The sequence below is a fragment of the Cheilinus undulatus genome, linkage group 24, assembly GCF_018320785.1.
Source record: "Cheilinus undulatus linkage group 24, ASM1832078v1, whole genome shotgun sequence".
NCBI lineage: Eukaryota > Metazoa > Chordata > Actinopteri > Labriformes > Labridae > Cheilinus > Cheilinus undulatus.
The window spans coordinates 17,778,047-17,795,337 of record NC_054888.1 but is presented as its reverse complement, the minus strand read 5'-3'; the positions used below and the strand labels follow the sequence as shown (position 1 = coordinate 17,795,337).

General features: G+C 37.1%; 2 protein-coding genes across 3 annotated transcripts in view; both read right to left on the bottom strand.

The window, feature by feature from the left end:
* LOC121506194 overlaps window positions 1–17,291 on the bottom strand; it is a 177,463-nt gene that overhangs the window by 136,745 nt on the left and 23,427 nt on the right. The gene's annotated exons all lie outside the window — the stretch shown is intronic.
* LOC121506197 (V-set and immunoglobulin domain-containing protein 1-like) lies at window positions 2,328–17,048 on the bottom strand. Of its 2 annotated transcripts, none has more exons than XM_041781879.1 (17): window positions 16,842–17,048; window positions 15,433–15,582; window positions 13,412–13,537; window positions 13,145–13,305; window positions 12,926–13,013; window positions 9,332–9,427; window positions 8,261–8,299; window positions 8,079–8,117; window positions 7,855–7,917; window positions 7,310–7,375; window positions 5,978–6,001; window positions 4,845–4,892; window positions 4,685–4,723; window positions 4,465–4,527; window positions 3,545–3,622; window positions 3,408–3,461; window positions 2,328–3,024 (listed from the first exon to the last, which is right to left on the bottom strand). In XM_041781879.1, exons 1-17 carry the CDS (start codon window positions 16,903–16,905, stop codon window positions 2,930–2,932), a joined length of 1,293 nt encoding a protein of 430 aa, XP_041637813.1. In that variant the 5' UTR covers window positions 16,906–17,048; the 3' UTR covers window positions 2,328–2,929. The 2 variants fall into 2 exon arrangements, with proteins under 2 accessions (XP_041637813.1, XP_041637814.1); XM_041781880.1 differs by having other exon boundaries at window positions 7,855–7,914.

The following is a 17,291-nucleotide window of genomic DNA, read 5'->3' as shown; positions in this document are numbered from 1 at the left end:
TTGTTTTTACTCATCCTTGTTTCTCTTTTAATTTCTCACGTCTTTAATTTTGGTCCTATCAGTCTCAGCCTGTGTAGCTGGGTTCCTGCATTGCCTGGGTTACTACTGTTTTATGGTACTGATGTATGTGTCTTGCCTGCATCCTGATGATGTTCATGATGTCTTAGTTGTGCAGTATGGTTCATGTCTGCACTCTGATTGATGTCTGTGATGTCTCAGTTTGCATGGCATCACACTATGTCTAGGTTCTGATGTATATTGATGTTGATGAATTATTATCTCATCCATATTTTTGGTTATTTTTTTAAGTGTTTGCATTTTGCTGATGCTGTCTGCATGCCACGTTATGTCTTTTTGTCTGCTGTTTGGGTTTGTTGCTTTGTTTTTCTGCTTACTTCTGCACATGCCAAAGCACTTTGTAAACCCATGTTTTTTAAAGTGCTATACAAATAAAGTTACTGTTATTATATTATTATGATTGAACACAGCAGCTGTATGAGGCAACAAGAGGAACTACAGCAGAGGATTAAAAGTACACCTTTTAAAGGGCACATGCTTGTTTTTTTAGCTTGATCGACAAGTAACATGACTTTTTTTCATGTAGGTTGAGAAAAGGTCATTTTTAACAATATATTTAAAGCTATGTGTTTCTTCTCTTTGACATGTGAGCAGGTAAAAACCTTCTCAGTCTAAAATGTAAAAACATTCCTGTCTCAGTAACTTAAATAACTGGCTTTGGTGCAAAAGAAACCGCCATAACCAGGACAATGATGGAGAGAAAGGCATTTTTAGCACTTTATACAGGTATACTAGCTGCACTGATATAAAGGAGGCAGACAGTGTTTCAGATGAATAAAAAAGTGTCTCATACACCAGATTTTACAGTAATTAGCACCTGACAACCATTCAAGATTGAAGATGACAAAAGATTTCAGAGTTCTTTAGCACCATTCAAGTGTTTGAACAGTCAATTTAAGCCCTATAAAATAAAGAGATAGTTCATATGTCAAAATGCTTGTTTGGTCACAACTGCAAGAATATAAGTAAAAGTAAACATTCAAAAATAATCTGTTTACTTTGGTTTGGCTCAAATCTCAGGATTTGTGGCACTGCAATGGCTAATCACTATTAGAAATTTCATAAAATTTTTTCACAGAACTTCAAGTTTTGACATCATTCTCTAAAAATATTTAATCTAAACCCTGAGGGAATATAAGACAGCTGCATAGAATTAAAAAGTGGAATGTCACAAAGCATTAACTGTGTAAAAATAGAGATTCTTAAAATCTTCTAAAATCCCTTGACATCAGTCTCTTTTCTGCTTTTTCATAGTTTCCTCCAAGCAATTATGATGCTTCACTGGTCTGAAGCTGCTGTAAACAGAAATGTTAACTACTATCAATCAGTGGTCCTGAACCATGCAGTGATTTTGAAACGCATGATCTGCAGAGAGCAGCTATTTGTATTCATTCTTACATTACAATAAATACTGCATTTCTTCAAGTTTTCTCACAACTTTCATGTAACACTTCGTCCTATAGTGAGTGTAACAATCTACAAACAGAGAAGGTTCTGTAACAGACGTGGGGGACGGCAATAGCTCAGTCTGGAAGGAGTCTGGAAATCAGGTTCGAGTCCTGGTCGGAGCTTGTCTGGACCTTGGCCTGGTAGCTGAGCACTGAGCACTGTCGAAGTGCCCTTGAGCAAGGCACTGAACCCACAACAGCTCACGGCAGCTCGGTCCTGCCGATTCGCCCTGTACAACATCAAGAGGATCAGACCCTACTTGACAGAGCATGCTACACAGCTCCTGGTACAGGCCCATATAATATCACACATTGACCACTGCAACTCATTACAGGCAGGCCTACCTGCATGCACAGTTAAATCTCTATAGTTGATCCAGAACGCAGCAGCACGTCTGGTCTTCAACCAACCCAAGAGAGCTCATGTCTCACCTCTTTAATCTCTCTACACTGGCTTCCAGTTGCAGCTTGCATTAAATTCAAAACTCTAATCATTGCTTACAAAGCAGTAACTAAAACTGCTCCTGTTTACCTGGAATCTCTCATCCAGGTTTACACTCCCTCTCGCCCACTACACTCAGCCAGTGAAAGGCGCCTGGTACTTCCAGCGCATCATGCTCCTAAGTCACTAGCCCGACTCTTCTCCTCTTTTGTCCCTAAATAGTGGAATGAATAACCCAACTCCATTCGATCTGCAAACTCCCTCTCTACTTTCAAGAGAAAGCTAAAGACCCAGCTCTTCAGAGAATACTATGCACTTAGCTAGACTATTCTCTACTGTTGTCCCCAGTAGTAGATTGAGTCTTAGCTAGACTATTCTCTACTGTTGTCCCCAGTAGTAGATTGAGTCTTAGCTAGACTATTCTCTACTGTTGTCCCCAGTAGTAGATTGAGTCTTAGCTAGACTATTCTCTACTGTTGTCCCCAATGGTTGAATGAGTCTCCCAACTACAGTTGGCTCACACTGTTCTGCTCTACTTCTGGGATTTCTTTGCCCAGCTCTTTGTCAATAACCCAGCACTTGGTACTTGGTAATTAGTTGTTGTGAAGTCTAATGAATGGAGATGAGAGATCTCACATTTTGCTTGATTCATTGTTGGTGTTTATAGATAAAAACAAAAACAAACAAACAAAAACAAACAAACAAAAAAGAAAGATATATTTTAGGTGCTTTGCTTTAAACACTGCATGGCAGCACCTGCGTCCAACTGGACCTGAAGCACTTTGCTGCACTTACTGATGTTGTTTCTTCTCGTCTAGATTTTTGCTCGTGTTGTTCTTGCTCTCGAATGTACGTCACTTTGGATAAAAGCGTCTGCTAAATGACACTGTAACATTGTAACAAGTTTCTACCACCCTGGTTTTTGAGGTTTTAACAGGAAAGAAGTTGAGTATGCCCAAGATTAGTCAACATGTCCTTGGTCATCTCCTTCCTGTTCATCATCTGATGGCTCACAGTTCGTTTCCAGTGTCTTGTCTGACATCAGTGCAGATTTCTCTGTTAAACGACAAAAAATGGACGTTTTAAAAAAGCAGAACAAAGGTGTCCAAAATGATGAATTTAAATGTAGTTCAAACCACAATAAAAACATAAAAAAGTGATAAAGTTTCTTAGTTTCATACATTTTCTTTTGTATTTTCTGAGCTGATTATTCCTAAGATTTATTTTTGGGGCTTTTGATGGCATTATTTAGAGGAGGACAGTGGATAGAGTTGGAAACAGGGATAAGAAAGTGCTGACTATTTTATAGCTAACTCTTGGGGCTTTTACTTGTTTTGGGCAGAAAATGACTCACCTGCTACACACCAAAGACTAAACATTATTCTCTTAGTCTATTAGAGAAATAACAGAGAATGACAAGTATGTTAAATATTACTTACCAGAGTCCTTGTTGGTATCCAGAGGTCCACAGGTCGGCTCTACAGATGAGAGCTCTATAAAATTGATGAAACATTAAAGTACATTGATTTTTAGTGATCCTGTTTTATTCTTTTGGATAACATACGGTTGATCTCACCAGTTTTCTGGTCAGTGTCAGAGACTGCAGCTTCTGCCGGGCTCTTGCTGGAAGTTTCTGGAGTCACTGACTCAGTCTCTATTAAATAAAACAACACAATAACAAGTAAGAATTTTAATACACCTTTAACACCTGAAGCCACGATGTCTGTCCCACCCCAGCCTGGATGACAAAAGCTAAATGTCTTTTACTGGATGTTAGAACTAGCTTCAAGCTTAAAAAGCTTGAAATGTCAGTTACCTGATAATCATTTTAATCAAGTGTAAAACAGTATTTTTTGTAGCAGCGTCTTATGTGCAACAGAGTCACTGAATGTGCAAACGATACCACTGGTAAACTGAAGTGTTGCAGTTTAAAATGTGACCATGTTTACTGATGACTTTCAACTGAATGAGATGTTTAAAACAGAAAGAGTTCTCTTGAATGCATCTTTGGGTAGATTTCCATTAGATTCATGTCTGATGAGCACATTTTGACCTGATATAAATAAATAAACAAAGATTCTTTCATATGCATAGCTACACAGACACCAAGGCTTTTGTTTGCTCTCAGATCAATGCTTATGTACAGTCAAAGGCCTCTTTCTGTCCAGCAGTCTTCACACGTTTCTCTCTGTGAGCACCTTGAGATGACTCAGGTGTTACTTTCTGTTACCTTTAGGCCTCTGAGATACACCTCCAATGTAAGTATTGATAAATAGCAGAGTGCTCAAACTTAAAGTAGTAAATAATGTTACAAATAATGCAGAGAAGGGCATTTCCTTCTTAGATGAAGAGGAGCTGACACATTTGAGTAGAAGTGCCTTAAATGATGTACTGAACTTGGGTAAACATATTAAGACATTTCCCAGAACAGGAAACTCTTCCATGGTTTTTCCAAACTGTTTAGAGTTAAACTCTCATGGTTAGGATTTTACTGACCAGCTCCACTGAAGCCATTTTGTGTCACTGAGACCTGGTCGGTTCCCTGGGTTCCTGTAGCAACTGAGGAAAATGATTGAAAATAAATAAATAGTAATGATACAGAAAATAGATCAGTAACTAAAACACGCTTGGTTGATTTTCTACTATCAGTCAGTCTTCTGTAACTATTTTTAACACCTCTTTGTTTTTATGTTTGGTTTAGTAACATTTTACTAACCAGCTCCATTGCTGAGATGTTGGTTGTCTTTGGGTTGTCCTGAAACAAATGGTAGAAAAATTACATTTTAAGATAACTGGTGAATGATTTTGTTCTAACTCAAACAAGTTTTATCATAGTTTAAACATGTTTCAGAATAGGTTAAATAGCATTTCATTACCTTCATCATCAGGAGACTGACTTACTTGTCTCATCTCTTCTTCAGTCCCTACCAAATAAGAAAAATAATTATTACAAAACAATAAATAAATCCTATTGTTTGTAACTATTGTAGTTGAACATCATCACCTAAAACAGCTAACTGGAAAACACAAAATGATAACTAGAATCATTTATCATAAATCTACATTTCCAACATTTTGTATTGTGGTTATGGGTTTTATAGCTAAGAAGGTAGCTAAACAAAGTGACTCTACAATTTCTGCTGAAATGAAAAAAAAAAACAAAAAATATTTGGTCAGACTGATTTATTATCTAAGTCAGTGGTTCACAACCTTTTTTGTCAGGCCCCCCTTTGGCAGATGAAAACATTTTTGCCCCCCCCCAACACCCCTCACCGTACATATCAATATGTCAACATATAAAGCAGACCAGAATTCACAACTTTTTGCACACAAATTCCTTTTTTTAAGAATTCGCTTTAGCATAAAATCAAGAAATTCTGAGTTCTTAAATTCTGACTCTCTGAAGATGAACAGTTCACTGATATAACAAAAACGTTATAAACACCTTTAAGATTTAGAAGTCCTGCAATAATTTCAGCGGGCTTTTTTTGGTGCTACAGGTCTCTTGAATCTTGGATGCAGCTGTAGGACTGACAGCATTGATTTGTTTTTGGTCTTAATTGACGTATCAGCAGAAAAAAACTACTATCTCACACAAGTAGGATGCTGCAAAAGGAAAGGGTATGGCCAAGGCTCTCAATGGCGCTGTTGAATCTGCAGTGACATCAATAAACTGTTCCTATTCTGCAGTGACAGTGATTCATGGCTTCAGATTAAACTGAAACTTAAGATTTAGTCCTTCATGTTAAAATTATATGGGAATAAACTTGTTTTTTTCTGGTCGTTAACTAGGGAATTTGTCATAAAATTGAAAGAAAAATTGTGATAAATGAAGATCATGATCTGGCCATAAAAAATAAACATCTTTTTTTCATATGTATACTGTATTGCTTTTGCTGAAAACCTAAAGTAGACCAAGATTTGGCATTTAATAATTGAAATTAGTGACTACAGACATGTTTGCATGTTAAAAAATATAATATGTTAAAGAGAACATCTGGTTTCTTACCCTCTTCTCTTTCTTCCTCTCTTCCTGTGTAGATAAAGAAAAGCATGTTGTAAATCAGCCATTAATAATGTGATTATTATTAATCATGCTTAAGCAGAACAAACTTAAACCTCTTAATTAGACTTTCGTCACAGTATTGATTGTATTCAACTAAGGATTTTTTTTCTGTGTAAATTTAATAGTTAGACATAAAAATCTGGTAGAGTGAAACTATTGAAGAAACAACAAAGCAGCTCTATCATTTCTGCTAAATTTGAAAAAAAAAAAAATCTTTCGGTACAACTGAGTTATTTTCTGTTTATAGATTCTGGTAGACAGCAGAATTCATTGTTCCATCAATCACAGCAAGTGGTCCAGGTCCTGAAGCAGCAAAGCCACCCCAGACCATCATACTGCCACCACCATGTTTGACTGTTGGCGTGATGTTCTTTTTATCAAATGCTGTGTTATTTTTATGCCAGATGTAATGGGCTGCATGTTCCAGAAAGGTCCACTTTTGTCTTGTCAGTCCACAGAAAATTTCTCCAAAAGTCTTGGGAATCATCAAGATGTTTTGAGGCAAATGTGAGACGAGTCTTTGTGTTCTTTTTTTGTCAGCAGTGTTTTTGGCCTTGGAACTCTCCCATGATGCCATTTTTGCTCTTTCTTATTGTTGAGTCATGAACTCTGACCTTAACTGAGGCCAGTGAGGCCTGCAGTTCTTTGGATGTGGTTCTGGGTTCTTTTGTGACCTCCTGGATGAGTCGTTGTTGCACCCTTGGAGTCACTTTGGTCAGCCGACCACTCTTGGGAAGGTTCACCACTGTTCCCAGTTTTCTCCATTTGTGGATAATGGCTCTGACTGTGGTTCACTGGAGTCCCAAAGCCTTGGGAATGGCTTTGTACCTTTTTCCAGACTGATAGATTTCAATCACTTTGTTTCTCATTTGTTCTTGAATTTCTTTGGATCGTGGCATGATGCGTTTCTTTTTGAGATCTTGTAGCCTACTTCCCTTTGTCTGACAGCTTCTATTTAAGGGATTTCTTCATTCAACAAATCTGACGGTAATCAGGCCTGGGTGTGACCAGTGAAACTGAACTCAGCTTTCAAAGAACTGTGGTTCATCACACTTAACTCATCACACTTAACCCCCTGAACAAAGGGGCAATTACTTTTTCACATAGGGCCAGATAGGTTTGCTGCCACCGACTGTAATTCTTTGGGCTTTTACTTGTGTTTTGGGCAGAAAATGAATAAACTGCAACACATCAAAGGCAAAACATTATTCTTTTGGTCATTAGAAACTGGGAGAGGAATAAGAGAGAATGACAAGTATGTTAAATATTACTTACTAGGCTCCTTGTTGGTATCCAGAGGTTCAGAGGTCTGCTGGTTATGAACCACTACAGACGTGAGCACTATAAAATTATGAAACATAAAAGTACATTGAGCATATTTTGACCGATATAAATAAACAACATTCTTTCATATGAATAGCTACACAGACACCAAGGCTTTTGTTTGCTCTCAGATCAATGCTTATGTACAGTCAAAGGCCTCTTCTGTCCAGCAGTTTTCACATGTCTCCCTCTGTGAGCACCTTGAGATGACTCAGGTGTTACTTTCTGTTCCCTTTAGGCCTCTGAGATACACCTCCAATGTAAGTATTGATAAATAGCAGAGTGCTCAAACTTAAAGTAGTAAATAACGTTACAAATAATGCAGAGAAGGGCATTTCCTTCTTAGATGAAGAGGAGCTGACACATTTGAGTAGAAGTGCCTTAAATGATGTACTGAACTTGGGTAAACATATTAAGACATTTCCCAGAACAGGACCTCTTCCATGTTTTTTCCAAACTGTTTAGAGTTAAACTCTCATGGTTAGGATTTGACTTACGAGCGCCACTTTGGTCATCTTTTGGCACTGAGGTGTATGAGACGTGCCTGTATCTCTGGGCTTCTGAAGAAAACGATTGAAAAAAATAAATAGTAATGATACAGAAAATAGATCAGGAACTAAAACACGCTTGGTTCATATGTGAAACAAGGATTTTCTTTTATCAGTCTTCTGTGACTATTTTAAACATATTTCTATGTTTGGTTTAATAACATTTTACTCACCAATTCCATTGCTGTGATGTTGGTTTGTACTGTGTTGTCCTGAAAAAAATGCCATAAATAAATCTACTGCAAAATAACTCAAAAGTTGAAGCACGACTGGTTAAGGATTTCCTGTTTTAAATCAGGTTCTTTCCATCATCGTTAAAACATGTTTTAGTGCAGGTTAAATAGCATTTCCTTACCTTTGCTGTTGTTTTGTGGTTTCAGCTCGTATTTAGTCCCTATCAAGATAAGAAAAAAAAATCAATAATAATTACACAACATAAAAAATCCATATGTTTATAACTATTGTAGTCTTACACCATCACCTAACATAGTTACTTGGAAAAAACAAAATTTTAATTCTAAAAATATGCTATACATCTACATTTTCAACATTTTTCATCCTGGATATGATTTTTATAGTTACTAAAGAAGGAGATCTACGATTTCTGCTGAAATTATCCAAAAACATTTGGTCAAACTGAGTTATTATCCAAGTATTGGGCGTGCGACAGGACAATCTCAGATCATGAAGAAATAGAAAGTATCCATGATCTCTAAAGTTGTTATCATAGAATCGTCTCTATTATTCTTGCTCTTTGCCCTCTCCCCTTCAATGCTTGACTTGTAGTATTTATGAGTGTAAAATTAGATGGGGAATAAATGTGTTTTTTTCTGGTTATTTACTTAGAAATCTGTCATTAAATTGAAAGAAAATGTTAGATAAATGAAGATCTTGATCTGGCCATAAAAATGTGATTTTATTTTTCATATCACCTACTCCTATGTATACTATATTGATTGTGTCAAACACTTAAAATGGATTACAGATTTTGTATATAATACTTAAAAATAGTGAATAAATGCATGTGTGCATGTTTGAAAAATCTAGTTTTATTTAGGCCTAAATGATGATATTTCTCAAATATGGTTTCTTTAAACAAACTAAACTTTTCACATGTTAAAGAGAACATTTAGTTTATTAACATCTCTTTTTCGTCCCTTTGTGTGTGTAAGACAAAGAAAAGCATGTTGTAAATCCATCATTAATGATGTTATCATTATCAGTCACATCGTTTTATATTATATAGTGACAGTAGAAAGAACATAAGGTATCCCTTCATCAGACTTAATCCACATAGCTGATTTGTATGTGATTTTGACTTTTTTGGTTTAAATATTGTCACTTTTAAATTTGTTAGTGCAAAACTACTGAAAAAACTCATTATTACTGAATATTGTAATTGACACAATGTATTCTGACTTCTTACCCGTGATGCACCTGTAGATGAAATATGCAGCAATAGCAGCGATGACTGCTAGCAAAGGAACTCCTAGTCCAAAGACCAGTGCCAAGGGGTCCAGTTCTTTTTGGAAAAGAAAGAACAAATCAACAAGACAAGGTTAAAACCTAGTATATGGCTGACCTCAACTATCTTGGATTCCTGTTGAAATGCCTGACTTAAATGTGTGATTGTTAGTAGTTTATCATTTTTAGCCAAAGGTATAGTAAGTGGTAACTGAAATGTAAAAAGCTACATGTTGCCCTCCCTCTGTGTCTGGCTCCCTCTGTGTGTGTGGAGATGAACCCTGAGCAGCATCCCCCCTCAGACACGTTGTCTGGTTCAGACAGAAGCGCCACTCGGCTCAGTCCCAGCTAATGACTAGCAGGCCTGATAGTGCAATCTTTACCTGGGACACAACAACTCATTAGCTGTATACAACAACTAACTGTTTCCCTGTAACTATCACATAATCATTCCAAAGCAGGGAGGCAGAACGACAACATCGTTTTCTGTTGCAGAAAGCTTTCCTTGTTGGTCTCAGCTCTAACTGTGATGAAGAAATGTGCTGGTCTGGCTGTGGCAGAGCTAACGTTCGGCTAACAGCTGTAAAAACAAGCACAACAAGCAACGCTTTCCCTCTGTAACTATCACACACTCATGCTGTAGCGGTTTGGCAGAAGAGCAAAAACACCCTTTCTGTTACAGAAAGATTTTAGTGTTGCTGTCTTCACTTGTTTTAATAAAGAAATGTCCAGTTTAGACTAAGTGCTGCTGTGATTAATTCAGAGCTAATCGCTCCTCGAGCAGCCAGCAGTACACAAGCATTCACACAAGAAGTTACCTTTTCCCCCTCCAACTATCACATAGTAATGCCAAAGCAGGTCAGCAGAGGAGTAAAAACATCTTTCCCAACATGAAAAGCTTATAAGGTTGTTTTATTCTTTGTCATACATAAATGTGGTCCAGTTTGGTGAAACAGAGGCCATGCTAAAGCTTTATCTGAGTATTTACAGCAGTGGAGGCAGCCATTAGAGGGCTTTCAGCACAAGTAAACCCCGCCCATAGCACAACTCTGTATGTATGGCTCTAGGTAACACAGTAAAGGGTGCCATCACCGACAGCATTCAGTACAAGCAAACGTATTCTATGGCCAAAAAGTCAAATGTATTTGGATGATATTGGTTAATGCATTTGTTTGATATTGTAGTATTGCATTTATGAAATGTTCTGTATAAAAAGATATGAAGATTTTTTTAAAAAATCTGTGTTTATGACAAGCATGTTTGTTAGTGGACCTAACCCAGTTTTCTGGGTATGTTGTATCACTTAATTAAATTGCTTTTCATTTCAAGTACACAACTTATTTTTCCCATCCTAGATTATGTTAACATCGTTTATCAAAACACTCTAGACAAAATCCTTAAACCCTTAAATACTTTACATAACTCCCTCTGTAGATTTGTTTTGAGATGTCCATATACACCACATTCCACATTATTATGCAAATGACATTTTTCTCTTATTTTCCTAAATATTAATGCAAATGACAGTCAGAATATTTTTCAAGTCATCAGCCGTTAGAGCATAATTCAAATCTTGTTGAACAAACTTCATAATGATAACCATTATTATTATTATTTTTTTTAATAAAAACCTCAAAATGCACTGTTCCACATTATTAAGCACAACAGAGTTCCAAACATTTTAAAGGTTGTAAAGAACTGAAAATGGTTATTTTTTGAACTTACAGCATTGGGAGGTCATATTTACTGAAATCAAAGCTATTTCAATCAAAACATCTTAACAGGCCAAGTTCCATGTTAACATAGGAGCCCTTCTTTGATATCACCCTCACATTTCTTGCATCCATTGAACTTGTGAGTTTTTGGAGAGTTTCTGCTTGAATTTCTTTGCAGGATGTCAGAATATCCTCCCAGAGCTGCTGTTTTGATGTTAACTGCCTCCCACCCTCATAGATCTTTAGCTTGAGGATGCTCCAAAGGTTCTCAATAGGGTTGAGGTCAGGGGAGGATGGGGGCCACACCATGAGTTTTTCTCCTTTTATGGCCATAGCAGCCAATGACACAGAGGTATTCTTTGCAGCATGAGATGGTGCATTGTCATGCATGAAGAAAATTTTGCTACAGAAGGCACTGCTCTGCTTTTTGTACCATGGAAGAAAGTGGTCAGTCAGAAACTCTATATACTTTGCTGAGGTCATTTTCACACCTTCAGGGACCCAAAAGGGGCCTACCAGCTCTCTCCTCATGAACCCGGCTCAAAACAGGACTCCACCCCCTCCTTGCTGACATCACAGCCTTGTTGGGACATGGTGGCCATCCACCAACCATCCACTACTCCTCCATCTGGACCATCCAGGGTTGCACGGCACTCATCAGTAAACAAGACTGTTTGAAAATGAGTCTTCATGCATTTCTGGGCCCACTGCAACCGTTTCTGCTTGTGAGCATTGGTTAGTGGTGGCTTAATAGTAGGTTTAGACATGACTGCACGTCTCTGGAGGATCCTACACCTTGAGGGTGGTGGGACTCCAGAGGTACCAGCAGCTTCAAATACATTGTTTTCTGCTTTGTAATAACATGTTAGCAGCTACTCTCTTAATGTGATGAATTTGTCTGTCAGAAACCTTCCTCATTATGCCTTTATCTGCACGAACCCATCTGTGCCATCTAATTTTTTAATGAAATATCTCATGTTTTCATTCCTTGTCCAAGGCATTACACTATTGACATTTTTCAACAGCAGAGAGATCCTTTTTCTTTCCCATACTGCTGAAACCTGTGGCCTGCTTAATAATGTGGAACAGTGCATTTTGAGGTTTTTATTTTCAAAAAAAATTAATTGCTATCATTATGAAGTTTTTTCAAAAACAATTGAATTATGCTCTAACGGCTGATGACTTGAAAAGTTTTCTATCACTTAAACTAATATTTAGGAAAATAAGAGAAACATGTCATTTTGCATAATAATGTGGAATGTGGTGTAGAACACAACACTGCTTTATGTTTCACTCGCTCAACTGGCTTCAACCCAAATCCAAACGACAGTTTTACTGGTTTCAATTTATCTTTAAATACTAGCTCCATATACATCTCCAAATGCACTCAAATGCAATTATTCTTTCTTCCTCATTCCCAGAATTCATAAAGAAATTGGCCGCAGGTCATTTAGTTACAAAGCTCCATCTGACTGGAATGACCCCCCTCAAATCCATCTCATCTTTCCACATCTTTTAGGTCAAATCTGTTGTCTTATTTAAAAACAAGATGCTCCTTTTTCTGAATTATATATTTATGTATTCATGAGAAAACACACTCATATATATGTTGTCATATTTATGTGTGTGGAAATCTACGTGTTTGATAAATGTGTATGTATGTATGTGCATATATGTATGTATGTTTCTGGGAGCTGGGGAAGTGGGAGAGCTGTCTGTATTTGGTGGTTTTTGTAGTCGGTATTCTAATTTGTATTGTTCTATGTATTTGTGTTAGGTAAAAACAAGATGCTGCACCTCAACTATCCTTGAGTACATTTAAATAAATTCAAACTACTCACGTTTAATGATGGGATTTGTGATGCTTTCACTGGTTTCATTGCTGACTGGGTTCTTCATCATACATCTGAAACTGTTCTCCTTTGTATCCTAAACATTCAGAGAAAGAAAATTATGAAAACAGATTAAGAAAAAAGCTCACTGGCACTGAGAATGACACAAGAGGATAAAGGAAGATCATTAATCATGAATTTAAATGTTGAAATGTTAGTTTTTCATACCTTTGTTATAGCCAACACTTTTTCTGAAGGTCCATCCCTGCCATCTAAAAACCACTTATAGGTGACTGGTTCAGCGTCTGCAGTGTTGCCTTCACAGGCCAGGTTACAGTCAGTATTCTCAGGGTTGCAAGATGTTTTTACAGAGGGTTTAGCTACGCGAGCTGACAGAAGAAAAAGCAAAGATATGTGGTACTTTAGTTGACATGAGGTAAAAAGAATTTCCATGATGATGTGGTGGTTAAACTTTATTCAAAATTCTCCACTTACAGACAACAGAGAGTTCAATCTTGTTGAAGACTTTGAAGTTAATCTCTGGTGTGTAGATGCCGCTGTCGGTCAGTTTTAGTCCTTTGATTGTCAGCGCTCCAGTCCCAGGGTTCACCTCACAACGACCTAAAAAAATTCAATTTAGTGCCTCATTATCCTCTGGTTTATCTATTAACTCAGTCCAGATCAGGGGTTAAATGTTCTTAATAGGAATTTTAATTTTCATTATTTCATATTTGAGAGCTTTGAAAGAATCTACAGTCCAAACAGTCATTAAAAATACACTCAAGAAATCCCTTTACTTCAAGTTTCCATAAAATGACTGTAATAACTGAACTGAAGTGGATATTAAGGGATTCCAGTCATGGTTACCTTGTATTCTGTTTCTGTGGTGTAGTGGTGAGCTAAGAGGAAAAGCTGAGTGGTTTCTGTGGTAGAAATTTTTAAAACAGAGACTTCAGTGTCCATACATGTGGCTAAGACTTTGTACAATCTGGGTTTTCTTTTGAAGACATAATAGTGTAATAATCCTCCAACACATTTGAAACTTGCAGACTCCCACACTGTCTCACCAGAAGTAAAAAAGTAGATTTTAAGGGACCAGTCTTGTCAGCATTATTTTATAATTTACTAACTGCTCAAAAACAGAAATATGATAATTATATTTTGTGTGTTTTTTCCTCTACTCTCATGAGAAGTATTAATGTGACTGTGTGTGTGTGTGGAGGGGGGTGCACATGCTTGTAGATGACTGATTTGATCTGTTTTATTGTTACTATTTATCTGCCCAGGGACGACTAATGAAATGGCTAACGTATATGATACAAAGCATCTTTGTCTGCTTGAGAGACTAATGTTATTTCAGATATTGTCCCATAGACATATAAACATGATTAAAAGAAACTAAACAAAGCGAGGGATGACCATAAGGCCCAATGACCTTAACCTTCAAAATTTAACCAGCTCATCCATGAGTTAGAGTGGGTTTTGTGCAATGTCTGAAAAAAAAATCAAAGTATTCTAGAGGTATTAGGCTACATTCACAAGAAGGTCCAGGAAAGACTGACAACCCAAAAACATAATGGCTGGCATGGAAAAATGACACCTGATAAAAAATCTTATTTACACTGAAAACAAGTGAAAGCCCCACATCAATCTACAGCTTAAAATAAACTTAAACCGCAATCTTTAACTCTCTCATTTCAAAAGTTTTTTCCCCACGAAAAACACTCAAACCAATGCATACGCATATAGAAGGATAAAAGATCACTTGTCTTAATTGTTCCCCTGGGAAGTCAAACTGCTTTTGCTACACACAAACCATTCATAAAAAATTGGAATACAAGGAAAAAAGATAACATATATCAAGAAAAAAAATTTAAAAATCCATAATAAATATCACTAATAAATATCACATTGAGCTGTTCAAGAGGCTGATGGTAGTCAGAACAAAACAGTTTTTGGTTAAATAGTTCTACATGTAACATATCTGGGGTCAGACAGGAGCAGGGAAACCTCCTTGAAAAAGGTTTGGTTCAAACAGGATCAACTGGGCCTTTTTAAGAGTTCTGGCTTTGTATCATTTAAACAGCTCATTCAGAGTAGTGCAGTAATTTTACGACCATAATAAAGTCATTATAAAATACCCTCAAATGTCTTTTATTTGACAAACCAAATAGTTGAATTTGGCTCAAGCTGCTCATGTTTTTAAGTGTAAGTAAACAAGCATATTTGTAAGAAAATATACCTTGAATACCTTAAAGTATCTTTAATTGGTTTCTCTGTTATCATACTCAAAACTATGATTATGATAAGATATGATAAGATAAGATATTTCTTTATTAGTCCCGTGGGGGGAAATTCCAATTTACAGCAGCAAAAAGTGTCTTAGACAAAGCAGGCCACTGGCAACAGAAACACAATAGAAAATAGAGTACAAATAAAAGTAGAAAGTACAAAGATGTTGCTTATGTTTTCAATCATAAAGAAACATATTTAGGTACATTGAGAAGTGAATTTACCTTTAAACTGGCCAAAACACTCAAACTCGTTTCCATGCCAATCTGCTGCAATATCCTCATTGTGTTTCCACTCTATGCTTTTGATAGGAAGATCCATGGGGGGTGGTCTGAGGACAGCATCTCCACCTATAGCCATGTAAACTGGGTCGGCTGTAAAAAAGGACACCAAAGGTCATTATTGAATATTTGTAGTCTTATCTAAGTTATCTAAATCACATTCTGAACCAATCTACAGCAACATAAATTATTTGTTTAGTTATTTAGTTATTCATTTAAATATATATAACCAGGAAAAGAGATTAAGAATCTCAGCAGCACAACATGAAACATTACACATAAGAAACACTGCAAACACAGATCAACCAACGACTGGTTCACAGAGCAGAAAGTCATCAGTCAAAACATTTACAACCTGATCAATCTTCCTCCAATACCTTCAATCTATGTACTCAGTCTGAAACAGCAGGTGGTGGTATGCACGTAGCTGGTTTACAACCCCACTAAGGAGGAGAGAGAAGAAGAAGCTACCATGGCAACCACTCGGGTCATGACCTGAGCGAAGGGGGTTTTTGTTTTAAGGGGGGGGGGGGAGTCCATCCTGCAGCCACGGATGATTTAAAATCCCCTTTTAAGATGCCAGCAACTTCGCTTTTCGTATGTGAACGTCTACGTGCAGCTCAGAGGAATACATGGTCTCGCGCTGCATAGATAAAGCGTTTTTTGAGGTGACAGGATACTTTTATTGCCTGTGCATTTAATCTAACTGACTCTAACTTGTGTTCATGTAAGGTGAGTCACAACAGACCATTCATTGACTGGACTCTGATGATGTTCGCCCTTTATCGAGGAAAAATGTGAACAAACTGCCGCGCTGTGGAGGCTGATAAGACGCTCTGTCCCGTGTCCGGGCGCGGCTGCATTCTCAGCTCATGTCAACCGAGCCAGAGTCCACTTGAATCGCGCCCGACACCACCTCCCCAAGTGGGGGCGCGGTTCGTTTGAATTCACAAAACCAAAACGAACCGGACTTTGGGCTCAAGTGCACTCGGACCGGGCCCCTAGTGTGAAAGCATACTAATACGGAAGTAGTAAAAACCATAGACATTACAATGTCTATGGGGAAAAAACACGATACTTGGATTAACTTTATCATAAAGTTTACAATTAAATCAACTTTTAAGTACACTAACGTACGCGTTTTGTGTCGATTAAGTGATAAACGTGATCCATAAAAAACCGACAACGGCACGTCCTGTGTTGTGACGCAGCAGAAATTAATAGTTGTCAATAAATTAATGTACGTATTTGTGTAAACATATACAATGTAACATTATACACTTAATGTGAATTAGACAACTTATTTTTAAGCTCCACAATCATATTTAAGTGGTATTTATTTCCATACTTACCAAGACTGAGAGACAAACTCAGTAACAGGAAGAACAATCCCAACTTTTGATGTGCGTGTAGCATAATTCCTTAAAAGTTAAACCATCACAATAACGACTTGAGTAAATACTGAACGCTTAAAGAAATGTCAGTCAGCAGAAGCTGCATAAATTACTCAGATACGAATTTTGAGGAGTGTGCCTTTACAGAAACTCAGACGAAATCAAAATGGCAGGCGAGGAGGAGTCGATATTAAAATGAATTGTATGATAGCCAAACAGTGCCCCCCTTCCGAGGTGGTGTTAGGTTAATAATACTTCCTATAACACGAAAAAGTAGATCCTACTCTAAATGCCAGGTGTAATATCTCAAACAACTAGAAACAAGCTCAAAATAATGACTTACAATCTCAAAACGAAAACATAAAACCTCAGCAGATATATTATCATATTATCATCATAATTCTTGTC

What these genes read in the sequence shown, in the direction of transcription:
- LOC121506197 (XM_041781879.1), bottom strand. Translation starts at nt 16,905, where the DNA reads ATGCTACACGCACATCAAAAGTTGGGATTGTTCTTCCTGTTACTGAGT. An exon ending in AAGTGTTGGCTATAACAAAG is followed by an intron (nt 13,014 to 13,144) that starts GTATGAAAAACT and finishes CTGAATGTTTAG; the next exon opens with GATACAAAGGAGAACAGTTT. An exon ending in TGACACTGACCAGAAAACTG is followed by an intron (nt 3,462 to 3,544) that starts GTGAGATCAACC and finishes TCAATTTTATAG; the next exon opens with AGCTCTCATCTGTAGAGCCG.